This window comes from Anser cygnoides, chromosome 2 (genome assembly GCF_040182565.1).
Source record: "Anser cygnoides isolate HZ-2024a breed goose chromosome 2, Taihu_goose_T2T_genome, whole genome shotgun sequence".
Taxonomy (NCBI): Eukaryota; Metazoa; Chordata; class Aves; order Anseriformes; family Anatidae; genus Anser; species Anser cygnoides.
Genome location: NC_089874.1, coordinates 110,544,158 through 110,561,233, shown reverse-complemented (window position 1 = coordinate 110,561,233; position 17,076 = coordinate 110,544,158). Strand labels below are relative to the sequence as shown.

At 40.0% G+C, this 17,076-nt stretch overlaps 1 protein-coding gene across 3 annotated transcripts in view; it reads left to right on the top strand.

Annotated features, from left to right (window-relative positions):
• Positions 1-7,094: 7,094 nt before the first annotated feature.
• The window catches only part of ARHGAP28 (Rho GTPase activating protein 28), a 76,398-nt gene continuing 66,416 nt past the window's right edge, over positions 7,095-17,076 (top strand). The window contains exons 1-2 of one of the 3 annotated variants that reach the window (XM_048077080.2): positions 7,095-7,242; positions 7,334-7,598. In XM_048077080.2, the coding sequence (XP_047933037.1) occupies positions 7,468-7,598 (131 nt within the window). In that variant the 5' untranslated portion in view covers positions 7,095-7,242; positions 7,334-7,467. Of the gene's footprint in view, positions 7,599-17,076 lie in introns of all 3 variants that reach the window. The other 2 variants (XM_066992797.1, XM_066992795.1) reach the window with 2 other exon arrangements.

Sequence of the window (17,076 nt, the reverse complement as noted above, 5' to 3'; positions counted from 1 at the left end):
GTTAGTGCAGGGATTAATGAGATATGCCTTTCCCATAGTTAGGTTTAACTTAGCAACACTATAATGTAAATGCATGCCTTTATAGTATGATGTTGTAAAAATGCAAATGACCATTAATCATTGTGATTTCTAGTGTTTTCCTGCTGCATATTGACTTGTTTAAATATATTCAAACTTTTATTTTTAATGTGAGAGCATTCTCGTCTTAACATTCTTAACTATAGAGGCATCGGAATTAGGATTTAAAATTATAACTTACTTGTCATATAGATTATATCATTATATTCATTTACAGAGATTTAATTAGGTGAAACTAGTTCCTGTTCTTACGGGAGATATTTAGAGCTGGTGTAAGTCAATAGACAGCTGTTTACTGTTGCAGCAGACCTAATTTTGATGTTACTAATTTATAAAACTGTCTCTATCAAAATAGGAAAATCTCTTGAGCAGAAGTCACTTCATTCTGTGATAACTTAGAGATCTAAAAGGATTGACCAAAACTCAAAATGCAGAATTTCACAGGTTCTTATTCGTGACCACAACAATTTTTCAGTTTATTCAAAAATGACAAATGAGTGAAGTTCCACGGTCAGCTTGAACATACTTGGCTGCACAATGATGGCAATATGCTCGCAGCATTTACAAAAGTAGTACACAGGGTGATTGGATGGATCCACCGAATACAGTGCAGACCCACTACTTGAACGCCTACATCATTGTGAATCTAAGCATACAAAGGTCACAATATTTTTTTAAATCCTCACCTCTTTTCAGTACACACACTGAAATTTCAGAGAAGTTCTGAGCTATCATGTTCGCATGACAAATACATGAATAAGACTCCTCCAGTGACCTCGATTACTACTTTAGTGATGATATTATCACTGTGAAGGAATGAGCAGATAAGTTTTTTCATTTTTGCATGTGAAAGGCAAAAGTAAGTTTAGTATCTTCAGGAATTTAACTGCAGAAAGCCAAAGTAGGATGGAGATATAATACATGAATATTTCAGAAATGCATTGCTCTCCTTGAGCTGGGCAGGAGAATTTGAGGTTTCCCTTTTCGGTGCAGATATGGGAAATCCAGTTCATTGTTAGGTCTATTGGCTGCTTAATTTTAAAAACCACAGCTCCTTATTTCAGAAGTTGCAGAATGCAATCAATGCTAGACAGCTGACATTGACTTGTCTCTAGATATGTGCCCGAGAAACATCAAAGGCTTGTGCTAACATCCCCCTACCTTGCCTCATCAATTTTTATACATAAACCTAAGAACAGAACTCAAAGTCAGGATTGATTAAGAGAGCAGCGCCCTGGTGACTAGTTCACTCAGTGCAACTTCCCAGTACAGCAGCAGAGCTTTGCTCTACTGCTGCTTTCTGGGAAACAGACTGTTATGAAATGGCAAAATGGAAGAAATCATTGGCATGGTTACAAGGAAATACCAACTACACTGTATGTAAAGTCTTCCGAAGAAATGGAACAATTTGCAGGCAAAAAATGTTACAAAAATCCAAATGTGAAACCACTTATAACAAGAAAGGGACTTAATAAATCTGTCTTCTTAACAAATTTGTCTTCAGATATTTTACTAAAGTAGCACTGTAATGGCAAAGATAGATGTATAAATCATCACCACCTTCAGCAAAATGCATTTTGCTGTTCATAGCATGTAAAAGAACATTCATTGAACACTGATGAAAGAGGAGGGGTTATGTGCATTTTCTAAGAAATTATGTATAAATCCTTATGCATACAGCTGCTAAAGCATTTGATTGGCCCTAGAAAACTTTAATTTTTAAAAGGATAATGTTATAAAACTCTGTCTGGTTGGTTTTTTATGTAACAAAATTTCTTCTTTATATTTTTTCATTATAACCTGAATTGCATAGTATGGGGTATACAAATATTTATAAATACATATATAATTTTAAGCCTCATCTTTCCTATACCAAATGCAAATATCCCAGTTCTGTTTTTTCACAAGCGTCAGGATAGACTGAAAATACTGAAAATACTCCTTGCTGTCCATTGCTTACTATTCCTCTCTTTCCACGCTGCACAGGCCAATTCCCATTTTCAGTTTGTGCTTTGAGAAACATTTCAGAGAAGCAGACAGCTTCTCCTAATGCTACTTTTCCTTAATTGACCACATTACCACCCCTTCATGTAATTTTAACTTACTGCCTCAGAGCAACAACAACAACAACAACAACAACAACAAAAAGACCATAGCATTCAGCTGTGGATGTCAGCTGTCCCAGCTGAAGCACTTAGATCAACATGGCATGAAGGAGCATGAACTTAATGGATGAATAAAAATATAAGAGCTTTTTCTTAAAGTTAACCTCCAGAAAGCCCTGTTGTGGTAGACAGATTAAGGAAGTTTCCTTTTCTGTACATAACTAACATGGGAATAGCATATGGGAAGTCTAATCTGGAGTAAAGAGAACCAACTTTGGAACTCCCAGAAAATCAGTGAGGGTCATTACGAAGCAAGCAGCTATGTAAACCTGTCTAAAGATTTTTTCCATACTTTGTGTCTTTTTTAAGATAAAAGAATCCACAGTGAATCACTAAATTAAAAAAAAAAAAAAAAAAAGACATGTTAAAGTTCATCAGATATGATATATAGTTAAGTTGGACCTGGGACTGAAATATGTGAGGTTATATGGATGTTTAGTGTCATATGCTAATTAAGGAACTTTGAAACACCACCAATTGCTATGATACGTGATTTCTAATCTCTTCACCTAAGTAGCCTTGCTACTTAATAGGTTTGTAAAGGACAAGCACGTGTATTTCAATGTTGTTTTTCATCTCAGTTTGAAAAGTCAAAGAAAGCAGAACAACACAGATTTTCCTCTAATTTTGTTAATTTTTTGTCTTATGAACTTTTTTTATATTCTAAAAGCAGTGGCTATGTTATGATGTTACTGCTAAATCCCACTCATTTACTTGTATTCCCAGATGCCCACACAAAAGCACACAAAAACCTCACCTTTATAGTGGGGAAAAAAAAAAAAAAGACCATAATCCTTCTGGGAATAGAAAACACGGAGACTAAATCAAGCATTATCCTACTGAAGATTGTTTTTCATGATGCATAATATCATTTTTAAGCAAACAGCCCTCAAGTCCCAGTGAAAATTTTCCTGACACAAAAGGCAGCCTCTTCTCAATCTTTTTTTTATGGGAGGCTTTGGTACTGAGCAGTAGAAAGTTCACATGCCTCTGTCCTTGACTTTCTTGTGACTTTGTGGCACTCTGTTTTCAGACAGTCCAGATACTTTTTGCATGCACCAACTCTTTGTTGTGATGAGCCTCTCTGCCCTCCACCACCCAAGCATCTTTCCATCGAAATAACAAATTAAAGGTAAGAGATGCCTTCTCCTCCCTCTCCCCTCACCACCAGAAAAAAATAAAAAAGAGAAAAAAAAAAAAAAGAAAAAAAGAAACACCATGGAGAAATACAGTGGTTCTGTTTTCACTTTTTTTTTCACACAGGTAGAAAACATATTGCATACCACTGCCTAAACAAGAGGGATGAGGAAATCTAGGTGCAAAGCTAGGATGACATTTTTCTGTGTACTGCTCCACTCTATTTCCTTTGATTTAATCAGGGGAAAATGCTGTGCTTAACACAGCTTCCTTTAAAAACTTAACATAACCCAAGTTCACATTAAACTGGTCCAAAATTAACTTCAAAGTTTTGCAAATTCTGTCCAACTTTGTCCTGGCTAATTTAAGCTGGAAGCTAGCAATGAAATCCAATACCAGGAGACTTCTCTGTGATTTGTACTTCAAAGGGGAATTTTGTACTTTCCAGGGCTCTGTGGTTCTACTCCCTTATGCTATAATGGTGTATGCCCTCACCATCTCGGGACAAGAACCCCTAGCTGACAAATCCCATTCCTTTCAGTGACAGTCCCCCTTGGACTTAGCCAGAAAAGGCTGCTTTAAATTTCTATGAAATCTTTATTGGTTCCTTTCTAAGCAATAGCCATTGAATTTCTCACACGAAGGTTGTTCACCATGCTACTGCCACAGTGATTACTAATTAGTAGTATACAAGTACATTTTAATATTAGTAACAATGACAACTTTTCCTTTTCATCTCTGTAAGAGTTACTAGTGGTTCTGTGTGGGTTTATTCTCCTTGTATATGGCAGTCACAGATACTCTTGTCGAGCTTTCAGCTCATTCGATATAGCCACTGACTTATGCTTCTGAAACAATAGTCTAATAAGGGTCCCATTCTCAAAATCTGGACCCACAGACCTATATATAAACATTTCTTTTTTCAAATTTGTGAAAGTTCTAAGCATGCATGAGCACAATGTAAAAACTGAAAACACAATGTTCTTGACTACCTTGTGTAGACCAGCAAAGCCCCACCAAACTGAAGTGGGCTACCTGATCATGGGTTCACTGTCTGCAAACTCCCCACAGCTTCTCTTCTTGTAGTTTTTGCCTTACCAGTTGCCAAAAAAAAATAAATCTTCAGAATATTATTTCTCATCAAACTGGTCTTTCCGGAGTATTTGAAAGTTCTATGGAGCTTTTAGCTACCTGAAAATAAATAAATAAATAAATAAATAATAATAATAATAAATTAGAAGTATTATAGTCCTGAGTACTCCAAGTATCGAAGGGTATCCTGTAGAAATACATGCATGTTAGACTAAAATGTTTTCTTAATTACTTCTTTAGCAACCAGAAGAATAAATTCACCTTTAACTAGCAGAACTGCACATATAAAAGTGAAGTAGGAATGTGGCCCACTCTGGCCCTACTTTGCCTTGTGCACAATTATTATTACTTATTACTAGTCCAGTTAAAACTTTTTTTAATGGCTGATGTGTATCTCTACTGGATTTAGCATCATTTTCAGTTTTCCATAATACGTATTCATCTAACCCCAAGAGCCATTATGTAAATAAACATTTTTAGCTGTCAGCTTGATATATGTATTTTGGCTGATTAATTTTCAAAATACCTATTGGTACTTATGCCAAACAGCCTGCTATTTCCATACAAGCATCCAGTTTGTACACCAGCACTTTATAAACCTTTAAATAACATCTCCCATGTTTATTTTTCTTAGAGAGAAAATCCTATTTAATAAATGTGGGACTCTATTTTTATACACATTGTACTACTGCGAGGGTAACTGTGCTCTTTTCTAAATCATATTGATTGATTTTTTTATTTTTTTTATGGGAAGAGAATTTGTTAAAATAATACTAAAATATGTACCATTTCTGATGTGGGCTTTATCTACACATAGCTTAAAATATAGAGGCATAATTTCCTTGTCTGATGGTACTGGAGAAAGCCTACTCTTATGACGATAGGAGGGGCAGAAAAAAAGGCACTTTTGTGGAGTTGCAGCCAGTACTTTGTCCTCAATCTGATCTCCTAAAAGATGCTTACCTCTTTTCTGATGGCATTTGGTGACTTCTACTGTATGTCTTTCTTCAGGTGCTTAGTTTCTTGGAGTGAATTGTGGAGAATGACTCTAAAGGATGTACACAGATGAAATATACTTCCCTCCTACCCAAGAAGAGGCGTTCCCACTTTCTTTTTCAGGAAAAGAACACAAATTCAAGGTAGATAGGGGGAAAATGACACTGACAGCAGCCTCTTTTGTCATTCAGCAGCAAGACATCATCCTGACATTCACTCAGGGCTCCCCGGAGTTCAAATATGAGACCCACAAAGACATCTATCCTAATTTTGTCAGATCTGCTCTCTCTCTCACCAGTCACAGAGCACCCTCAGGTCTTCAGTGGTTATTGTATTCACCACAGTTCCTCACAGGTGATACTTCAGGATATGGTTCTGTTGCCATGGGCAGTGAGTTAGCTCACAGCCTTCTCCTTGAAATCAAAATTATTTATATGGTTACATGATGGCTCTGAGAGGGCCTCTGTGCCTCCGAGGAAGCAACCATGATTTTATCGTGTATAACCTTTAATCCAGGACACATTAACAGTGTAGCAAGAGCAAGCCTAGAGGCTCTGTATGTTCAAATATTTATGCTTCCTGGGTGAGTCTGGCAAGAAGTGCTGCCAAATGTACTGCTATCAGTGTCCTGTGCTGGCTAATTGAAAATTAACTTGGGCACTGCCTGCATGAGTTGCAGCAGCATATTTGATTGAAATGGTTGTGCCCCTCCAAGCAGGATAAGGAGCTCATGGGGAAGGTGGAGATGAGATGAATCATTTTTGTGCCCTTCAAAACCTGAGCTACCTTACCTTGTCAACTGGAGAGACTGCCAGTGCAATTCAGGCAGCCCTTCAGCAGTGCTGGTGAGAGCACCTTAACAAAAGGGGATGTGAAAGAGGACCCTAACAAGCATTTTGCACTGTACCTGTGCCAGAGATGTCATTAGCAGCTGTGGAGAAGATGCACAGGGGCTGCTGTCTTACTCCCATGCTCACAAGGCACTTGGAGACCTGTGGCAGTAAAGCAGTACTCTACAGTTGTAGACTAAAATTAGGGGCATCCTTCCCATGGCTTTGTAAGCAGGACAATAGTTTTCAGGAACAGACAGAAACACTTATTAACAACAACAACAAACACTAAAGGAGTGGGAGGGGAAAATAAAGGGCTGTGTAAGTTTTGTTATATTATCTACACGGTTTTCTCTGGGTGTTAATTCCTAAATTGCACCCTGATCTTTTTGTTTGCTTGTTTCCTCTTGAGGAAAAACATTTCATTATCATTTCAAAAGGTCACAAGTAAGCCTGAAAAAATACTGAGCATCTCGGAGTATATTTATTTATGGACTTGCTACAGATGAACACAAACTGTTGTAAAACGGATTCTCTCATTTCCCGGTGCCCTTCTAATTACTTACACAGAAGTATCAGGCAAAATGAAAGCTTCATTGGAGTTCAACAGAAAGCCAGTAAAGTCCCCTGCCACAGGAATGATCTGGCGTGTAGGAAATCAAGGTTACTGTTCCTTGATTATTTAAACAGAGCACAGCCTACTTTGCTCTCGAGTCTCTCGTGTAAGCGGTTTAAATGTCAGTCCCTGCACTGCCAAACCACATTTTATGTTTGAATAGCTCTCACCAGTCACTCTGCTGCTTCGCTGGCAAATAGCTTCACTTTGCCGTGCCTATTTTGGGAGCACGAGGCGTATCAAGAAATGAGTTCTTAAACAGAAACAAAAAGAAACAAAGCGAGAAGTTTTCCCCGCGGCCGTGCAGTGCCCTGTAGGATTATCTCAGGTTTCTAGTTTCCTAGGAACGTAGTAACTTCCCCGTGGGTTGTTTTGTGGGCGGTGTTTTTGAATATATGCTAATTCAGCTTTCCTGACAGGGAGACGCGCCGTGCCGGGGCTACGCTTCTCTCCTGACAGCAAACGGTGGCGAGAGGCGACTGCAGGGTCAGGCCGCGTGCTCGCTTGCGTGACAGGAGCCCTCGCCGGCCGCCTTTGTCACCGACATGTGCCTATGACCATGGAGATGAAGGACTCGGGCAGCGTGGTCCTGACAGCCTACCACCCCCACAGCCCCGCCAGGATCCCCGGCATGGAGCAGAGCTTCGTGCAGGACGTCCCCTCCAGCCACTCGCCCAGCAGCAGGTAAAGGCCGAGGTTCGGGGATGTAGTGCGCGGGTTGGGTTGTGTGCTTCGAGGCTGCCCAGTTGCTCGGCCACTTGGTAAGCACTCTGCTCTCACACGTTTCTTGCCTCCAGCTGGGAAAGTAATTCAGCCCGGCACTGCTGGTTGTGGCCAGGAGTGGAAAATTCAAGTGCTTGTTTTAAACTGTGTAAATGACAGATTGAGCCCGTTTCCCGCCCGGGAATCCCAACAAGACAATCCCCAGGCACACGGCATGTGCGCCAGGCTTCTGCTCAGGTCCTTTAGGGAAGACAGAGGGCTGGAGTGACTGAGGCTGGCTCCCAGAAAACTGGTCCTGACTCCGGATTAGGCAATTATTTGATTCCTTCCCCACTCACCCACTGGGTCAGGTCCAGCCCTTGCCTTTTTGTGGAACTGCAGTTGCTGCTTTGCACACCCCCGTACACACAATGGGAGCCTGCATCATCAGAGAACTAATCTAAATAAGAAAATTCCTTTGTGTTGCAGGAAACTAAGTATTGTCTTAATTAATGCAGTGGTGTGTATGTTTACTTCCCTGCTCTGTATGAATGCATGCATTTGCGCAGTTCAAAATTTTGCACGGTTGGGCAATTTTATTGTTTTAGAAAAATCTGACCTTTCTCCTAAACATAAGTGTCTGTTCTGTGCAGTATTCTCCAGCAAAAGTAGTGTGGAAGTTCATACTGTAAAAAGTTGAACAAAGTAGAAAACATTTTTCTGTGGCTTGACTGAAAGAATCCAAAACTGAAGTCTGAGGAAACAGCAGATATAATTGTCCCCAGGAATTAAGTCTGTGTCTCCTGTTAATAAAAATAATGATATTTACTTCATATTGTTTATTTATAGCCTGATGGTTATTTTATTTTCATTGTCATTATTTAGGTTAGCTGCATCTTCCTGTTCTTTGTGTATTTCCCTGGCTGTCTCATAAAGATAACTTCTTTGTTCTGTTAAACTGTTGTTTGAGAGCAGTACCAAAATACACAATTTCATGTTAAGAAAAGAAACAGAGCTTGGTCTTTTAGACGCAGTAGGAATGGCATTTGTTACTCAAATCAGAGAGCAGTGGTTTGGCATTGAGTTAGTGGGGAACATGTCATTTCTTCCCCAAGGAAGAATGCTAAACTGAGCCTCCCTTTAAGCCTGAGCAACGGAAATGTGGTGTTTTTCTGTGTTGCTGGTAGGTGTGCTCATTGTTTTAAAATGCTCTTGGAACTTAAGCCCAGAATGTCTGAGGGTTTAAATCACATGCACATCACCTAAGAAAAGGAGAAAAGGAGAAGTGCAAACTGCAGTTCCAAAAAGAAAAAGAAAAGAAAAAGAAAAAGAAAAAGAAAAAGAAAAAGAAAAAGAAAAAGAAAAAGAAAAAGAAAAAGAAAAAGAAAAAGAAAAAGAAAAAGAAAAAGAAAAAGAAAAAGAAAAAGAAAAAGAAAAAGAAAAAGAAAAAGAGGATCCTGGCATTTTGATGAGAAACATGTTTTGGAAGCTCCTGCCATGAGGCAAAGCCACGTGTCTCTCTGTGTATCTGTGTGTGTCCATAAGGTTTTGGTGCTGTCTCCCCTTTCTTGTCTTCAACTTCCTGCAGCTGTCTAATAGCAATAGCCAAATTCTGCCATATGGGCAGTCAGTGACCATCTGAGTTTCCAAAGGCTTTCAGGAGAGGGATTTTATTAACCCAGCATGCAGTCCTCTGGAATGCAGAGTCCATGAAGGCAAATGTACTGAGCTTTTTAGCAAATAGTAAAATAGGTTCTCACTTAATCCCTACTCCATCTTCTAAGAACTGTTTCCTGGACTGCATTTTCTGTACAGTTTCCTCTGCCGCCATCCTAATGCAAGCAGCTTTACTATAACCTCTGTCTGGTGTTCCTTGATCCCGGGGCAGCCGCCCGCACTACAGCATGCCAGTTCCTTGACTCTAGCAGAATGATTTGAAAAAGCATGCAACAAACAAAGATGTTGTCTATTTTTCTTTTAATAACAAAAGCAATTAGGACGCAGAGCGTGACTTTCCTCTGAATTCTGTTGGCTTTAGTTAGATGTAGCTCTAACAAAGTCCATACTTCAGATATGTAGCTGTATGAACAGAATCAGTCTTGGATTTTAGCCTTTGATTTGATAGACTACTGGTCAGTTCTCTCTCAGCTTAGCAATCAAGATCTTTCACTTTCTTTCATCTCCCCAAAACATGTCTCTAGCTTTGGAGTGATGTTCCACAACTCCACTTGCCAGACTTGGATGTGAGTCTCTCCCAGCTATGTTTTCTCTTACACTTTCACTTTGGGAACCCTCTAAGCGGAGGTTTCTCACAGAAAGGGGAAGCTAGTGCAGCCTCTGTTGGCATTAAACTGCTCTGCTTCCCACTATTTAAGGAGGCCCTGATAAAAAAGTAAAAAAAATAACATAAAAAGAGGAAACATTTAGGTACCTATCATGAACCTCAGAATAAATCAGCAAACTTAATTATTCTTGCCAACCCAGGTATGCAGCTGAGAAGTTCACGGACACAAAAGTTTACACTAATAAAGCAACTTAGATGCATAAGACCACTTGGCTTCAAATTCATCTCCAATTCTTGAAGGACCAACCAAGTGGACATCCTGTGTTCATGTCTAAAACATACCTGTGCAGCATTAAAATCAACACAAAATATAGCAACCATAAGTATTTTCATTTGTAAACCTAATGAATGGAGAGGGTATCTGCCCAGTTATAGATTAGGTGATATTGGTGGTGGACGGTAAGGAGATCAGGACAAGATGTGCTTTAGTTACTCTGAGTGGTAGATACACCAGTGTGCAAAGGATAGTAAATTCATATGTGTAACAAATGGGAGAGCGGAATGAAAATTTGACTACACAGTGATACCATCACTGATCTGCAAAGGGAGAATTCTATCTTCCAAATTTACTGTTTTGTACTATTAATAAAAGGGTTAAGAAGAGAGGCCACTAATTCCATCCATTCTCCAGAACAAGAGAGTGTCAGGGGGACTAAAGATAGCTGTATTTAAATATCTCCTCTTCAGCGATCTGTATCATTCATTTCTATCACTATCCTATTTTTCCACCCCCAGACTTAACTTCACCAGTTTCACAAATGGGGTGAGCTCTGAAAACTGCACTGCTGACATTGTTAGAGGCCCAGGGGAATTCTCCATCCTCATCTTCCTTTAATTCTGTTAATGCAACTATCAAGTTCATTTTTCCATTTTTCTCATGTGACATGTAGGCCTCTTCACTATCCTTGTCATCCACTTTACATGACTGCAATTTTTTACAGCATTCATATTATTCATATCTTTTTGTAATGTATTGCCTTTGAGAACTAGGTATTGGGGGGTCTCTGTTTTCTTTCACAATTAGCAGTTAGTTTAATTCTGCAGCATATAAGGACAGTGGGGAAGGCTCCTGCGTTTGTGACACTCACTTGTTTTTAATCCCCTTTATTAGAATTCAGATAACACAAGTACCAGTACCAAACACCTCAGAATATCACACTACCCCTTTCATTACAGACACCAGCCCAATGCAAAGGTGAAAGTGTTTATTTGTGTTTAGTACTGGTCACCTTTTCCATCCTCACTTCAGTGAAGGACTTTACAGCTCTGCACAAATACTGCTCCTAGATTATATACAGGAAAAGTGGTGCCACAGCCATATGTCTTCATCACATCTCCTTTTTATCCTGCTTGGTAGAAGAGAGAAGTGAGGAGGAGTTATTCCTGTGCTCAGAGGAAACAGGAATGACCTCTCTACCAAATGGCCAGTGAGCTCTCTAAGGTAATTATGCAATTAGCGGAGTACAAAGCATTCCTGGGTGAGTCATGCTCAAGCTTTCCTTGACTCAAGTATGAGTTAGTGAGTTCCTCAGCCTGTTTGTTACTGGCATATCTACCAGCAAAGAGCTCATCCTGTACTGAAATTCACAAATATCTCCATTGCAATAGGTGGCTTAAGCTTGTATGGGCATGACATCAGAATCAGGGGACAGAAAAGGCACGTTAACAGGCTTTGCTCCTGCAGAATGGGTTAGAGCAGATATAAAGGGCACATCCTTACAATGAATAATCACGCATCCTACCAAACCTATGCACATGCTACAAAGGACAAAATGGACTTCAGCACCACTGAACGATGCAGACAGGACTCCTTTCATAGCTTCTCTCCTAATCAAGAGAAAGTCTGGCATTTCCAGTTGTTTTAGGCAAATGGCTGTCCAATCTCTACATGTTCAGCATGTCTGCCTCCTCCTGAAGTCAGGGGGGGACTTTCAGACAGGCATCACTAAACTGTAGACTCAAATAAGAACAGGAAAAATTTCTGAAATTTCTGTGTCACCTCGAATTACCTGTTGACAGCTTCAAGGATCCCTGCCCTGCAAGTCTAGGACTCGTGGACTTGTGGCCAATAGTATAATCATTGCACCAGACAAGATCCTTGTGCAATATTCACCGCTTTTGCTGGCCCCAAGATACGACAGAGATATGTTAGGGTGAGATAAAGTGTCCTGAAATAATGACTGTTGTCTCTGGAAAGAGTAAAACTGGAGGAGAATCCCTTATGCACCAATACTTAGCTTGTGACCAGAGGAACTGCATGAGCAGTTCAGGTTTTATCCCAACAGAAGCAGATTTTATCACAGTGAAGTAAGGTCTGTATGCCCTGAGGCTGGGTGATCTGGGTTTAATTTCTGTCAGGCTGATTGAGCAGCTCCCCTGCTCAGCTGTATACAAGTGATGTCAAGAATGTCTTCTAAGTGATGCAGGATAAACAACCTTAACTATTTTGGATGTTTATCTTGCTCTACCATAAACTTCCACAGAAGACAAAAATAAAGAGCTGGCTCCTTTTCCACAGTAAATCTTGCAATGGCTTGAGCCTCTTGCAGTAACTTGGACTCAAAACGACAAAATTAAATTTTTAAAATGTACTGAAAGTGGTAAAAGAAAACTCCATGAAACAGAAGTTTAAGAAAATATTGTACTGGCACAGACTGGGCAAGAAGTATGTTTTGCGGAAAAATTAAGACTTTTTATAATTTCCATCAGCTTCCCAAAATATGGTTTTAAAAGTATATTTTTTATAGATGCTAGGAATTATGATTCTTAATAAAGCATTTAGTGAGAGGATGCATATAAATAAGTCAGACAATAGTAGACACGCTTTTCCTGTAGGTTTTAGAAATACCTACAGAATGTCCTCTGGGAGCCTCACTGAGGAATGTAATATTTATAGCCAGTTCCTCATGTTATGGTTGAAACTAGAGTTGGCTTCTCTGGTTTCTTTTTAGTTTGGTGCTCCTGCTGCTCTCCCTGGTACCTCCATATGCAGAGTTGATGAAAAACATCTGGCACTGTCCCTTTGATCATTTTGTTTGGTTGAGCATTTAGCCAGCTGCCCCATTCATTTTTAACTAAGTCACTTATCTCTGACTACATGAGGGCTGGAGCTGCCTGCAAAAAACATAAGACCTGAAAGCCCTGCATGCCCTACACAGACACCTTCAGATTACATCCGGCACACTGACAGCACTGGCATAGCAAACAGCCAGGAATCAAGAACTGTGAAGTGTTATTTTTGCACAGAAAATCAAAATAATTCAGTGTAAATGTGTGGAAAATGTGCAGCAGTGGGGACTGCAAGACACAATTATGGACTACTAGTAAAAGTCGTAGGTAGGACAGTATCTGAAAAGCATCTGGTTAGCACCGTACAAATATAGAATCATGTCCTGAAATAGTGCTGAGTATCCATAGCAAAGGATCAAGTTAACGTCCTGGATTTTGGCTAACCACAGTACTAGCAGCCACTTGGCCCTCTGCAGTGCTTTGCTCCGGCTGGCAGGCAGCGCATCTGCCATCAGGGTGGGACCATGTGCAGCCTTCAGATACCATCATTTTGGGTGCCTTAAAAGAACGGGAGGGGAACCAGAAGAGTGGCCAGTGACCCAGGCAGACGGCTGTAGCATCCTCCCCAGGTTGTTGGCCCGTTTGCCAGCTTCCTTCTTTCTCTCTCTGTAGCAGTAGCTCCTATCATGGTCCTCTGAGTCCTGCTGTGTGTGCCAGGGACTCTGAAGGGAGAGAAAAAAAGAGAAAACAAGGGACTGAAAGGATGAGGGTAGCAAAGGAAGGCAGAAAGACCTGATTCTCCGCTTGTGTGCAAATAAAAGGAATGAGAAAAGAAACCTCTATCAAAAGGACGTTGTGTGGTGAGCCATTTAGAGTCAACCCTCAAGTCCCAACAGAGACATGTGGCAAGGGGTTTCCAAATGACATTTAAGGTGTTGATTTTGAAGTCAAAAGCTGAAATGGTTTAAAAGGTTGTTTGAAAAAGAGCCCCTGCTACTGTTAAGGACTGTTTTAGATGAGGTCAGCAGAAGTGCTTGAGTTGGCATCCCTTGTAATTAATGCAAGGGAAAGACTGATGCACTGTGAGGGATCCCTCAGCTCTGTAATTCATTTCTTCCTCCCCTGTCTGTATCTGTTAACTTTCCAGACACTGCCGGAGCCTCTGGTCTCTGAGGAAAGAGAGAGGAACAAACACTAGAGCAGAGAGCCTATTATCAGCTTGTTCGTTTGAAGGCGGCTGTTTTCTTATTTAGGATGCTATGTGTAATATTCAGCTACTGTGAGCCTGTGGGATTTTCAGATGTGTGAAGTCATCCAGTGTAGCATGGACATATGCTGGAGGTTTAAACAGAAAAAGGCTGAACAAAAGAGGGACAGAAGACTCTGCTACTAAGTGTTGTCATTATTGCATTTCCACCTCAGGACTCTGAACATGCTCTGAACATGTCATGAGCAAAATAATGACTATAAGCCTTTTCATGAAGGGTAGGAGAATCCTAGGAGTGCAGAGAGATAGAAGGCAATATGTACTGAAAAACTGTATCAGATGTAGAAGTCCAGCTGGGTTGCCATCATTTATCAGCAGAAAGATGAGTAAGAGGCAAGCTTGTTGGGGAACTGTGTTTTAAACATCTGTAGGCCAAACCTCGGGACAACTCTCACAGGTTGCTGCTGGACTACACCTGTAAGTTCTCACATTTTGCTACAGCTGATCAGAAGGATACTGGCTTCACAATGGACAGATCTGGGGGAGAAATAACTTTATACAAGGCCTGAATTCATCTCAGTAAGTGCTGTGTTTCTTGCTAACTGCTCCACATCAATGAGTCTGCAGTTACCCAGGCACTGGGTTAGTCTATGCAAATTGTAGGGGTGGAAATGGAGAGCCTCCTCCCCATCAGTTTCTTTTCCTCTAGCTAATAAAAGCTCAGAACAAAATATCATCTAGGCTTATCTTCTGGCCCAGTGATGATCATACCTAGCAGTCAAGAGGGAATTTAAAAGTGAGAAAGTCAGATCATTTTAAGGTTAGCCTTAGTATGAAAGCAATACCTGAATAATTGTAACATTCACTCTAACATGAAATATTCTTTTATATATATATATATATTCTCCTCTAATAAAAAGTCAACAATAAATCCAGCAGTGAAATATATTTTGGGATATAAGCCTTGCTCGTACACATGGACTGAGTTAATGTGTACTTAGGAGATGTGCAGTCAATGGAAGTTTTACCTTTGAATTCACTGGAAATTGGATCAAGCCATCAGAACTCACATTTATTGTCAATAATTTTGCTTAAAGGCAACGAGTGATCTGATTATGCCATCTCTTCCCTCAGCTGAGGCTGACCTCCTGTTTAATAGGATTCTTGCTGAATAAGACATCAGTATGAAGTGCTCAGTAATTAAAACATAATGGTACCTAGGCCTGTCTTCCTTTTGCAGTGCTTCCCTCTGTTATTGAAATACAGTGAAAACTCAAGTTCTAAACATTAGTCTGGATGTAATGAAGATAAATGTAAAATATGTGCTGTAGTTACAGGTGAAACATGAAGCGGGGAAGCCTAGGGCATTCTCCGAAGGTGTTTTGCAGATTTGGCTGTCCTTGGCCATTCCTAGGCCAGATGGTGCCCAGATCATGCGTGTGCAAGGAAGCGAAAGGAAAGAGCAAGCTTATCCTGATGAACAGAGACAAGGGAAGCCTTTGTACTCAGACAGCAGCAGGATTTCACATTGAAAGTGCTCCCTTTTGGAGAAAGGGTGGGCAGAAGGAAGGAAGCACAGCTGGCCAAGTGCAGGAGAGAGGTCTTTTAAATATGTGACGGTCTTAAGTGTCCTGCTCGAACTATTGTGACCACCTTCTGTAAGGTCCTTCTTTCATCTTCTGCTAAGAGAATTCATTTCCACATAATCCTCAATAACCTGCAGTGATCCTTTACGGCTGCCTTGCTTGCTTGCTTGTTTCCCTCCTCTCTTTCAATTAGCAAAAGCAATAAACTATGAGATTTTAAGGATAACATTACAGAAAACGTGAGGTTTCTGGAAGTATTAATTTATTTCTCTATGTGTGTGTGTGTACAGTATGCACAAGTCTATAGAAGAAGCGTGAAGCTTAGACTACCCATGTATCACTGGCAATTCACAAAACATATGGCATGCATTAGAACTACATGCCCACAAGTCAAAAATTAACTTGAGTCTTCCTGAAGCATATTTCTTCAAGCCATCTGTTGCCTCTGACAAAGAGTGGCAATTAAAAATAAACAAAACAAATGAAACTACTATGTCTCTTTCTGAAAACCCTTCTTCAGCATCCAGAACCTCCATGTTCTGTATTTAGGAAGCACACCACAGATTTTTGGGAGGGACATTGACTCTGCAGCTGTTTTTTGTGGTCAAGATACATTGCAACCTTAATGAGCACCAGCTTTTATGGCTTTTTTTAGTTAGTGTTTTTTTGTTGTTGTTGTTTTTGGTTTTTTATATAAAACTTAGCTAAGCCAGGAATGATGTTAACTGTGCCATTCTTGGAAATGCAACAAGACCATGCAAACCAAACCAGCTTGCCTCGGTCTATACCGAGAACAAGTAAATCTGGAGTTAATTGTGTTATGTGCCATGCAGCAATAAGTCATTGTAGTTGCAAATAATCACCCATTCATACAGGGAGTTCATTGTCATAGGATATCCTTGGAGGCCCATTTTCTCTTTCCAGATTCAAACATGGGGTATGATATTCATACAGATAATGAGAATCCCTATAATTAAAAGTGTTAGTGCTATCAAGAATTCTAGAAGATAGAGTAGATTTTACTGTTCAGGGTTAAACTTCTACTTATATGGAGACTTACTGAAGCAAGAAAGAGGCATATTGTTTTTTATTTAATTCATTGTCCTTTTCTGGTTACTGTTAAACACAGGACACTGAAATTTGTGTATGCAAAGTATGTCAGGCCCAGACGTGATGCCTACATTTTAATACCCATTGAAAATCTTTATTACAGGCAGAAAGGAAAAAATTAAGTACTGGAAAAATCAAAAAGTTGTCTGACAACACAAGGTTTAGTAGTGAGGTAATAAATCCATAGACTTAGTGAATTACCAC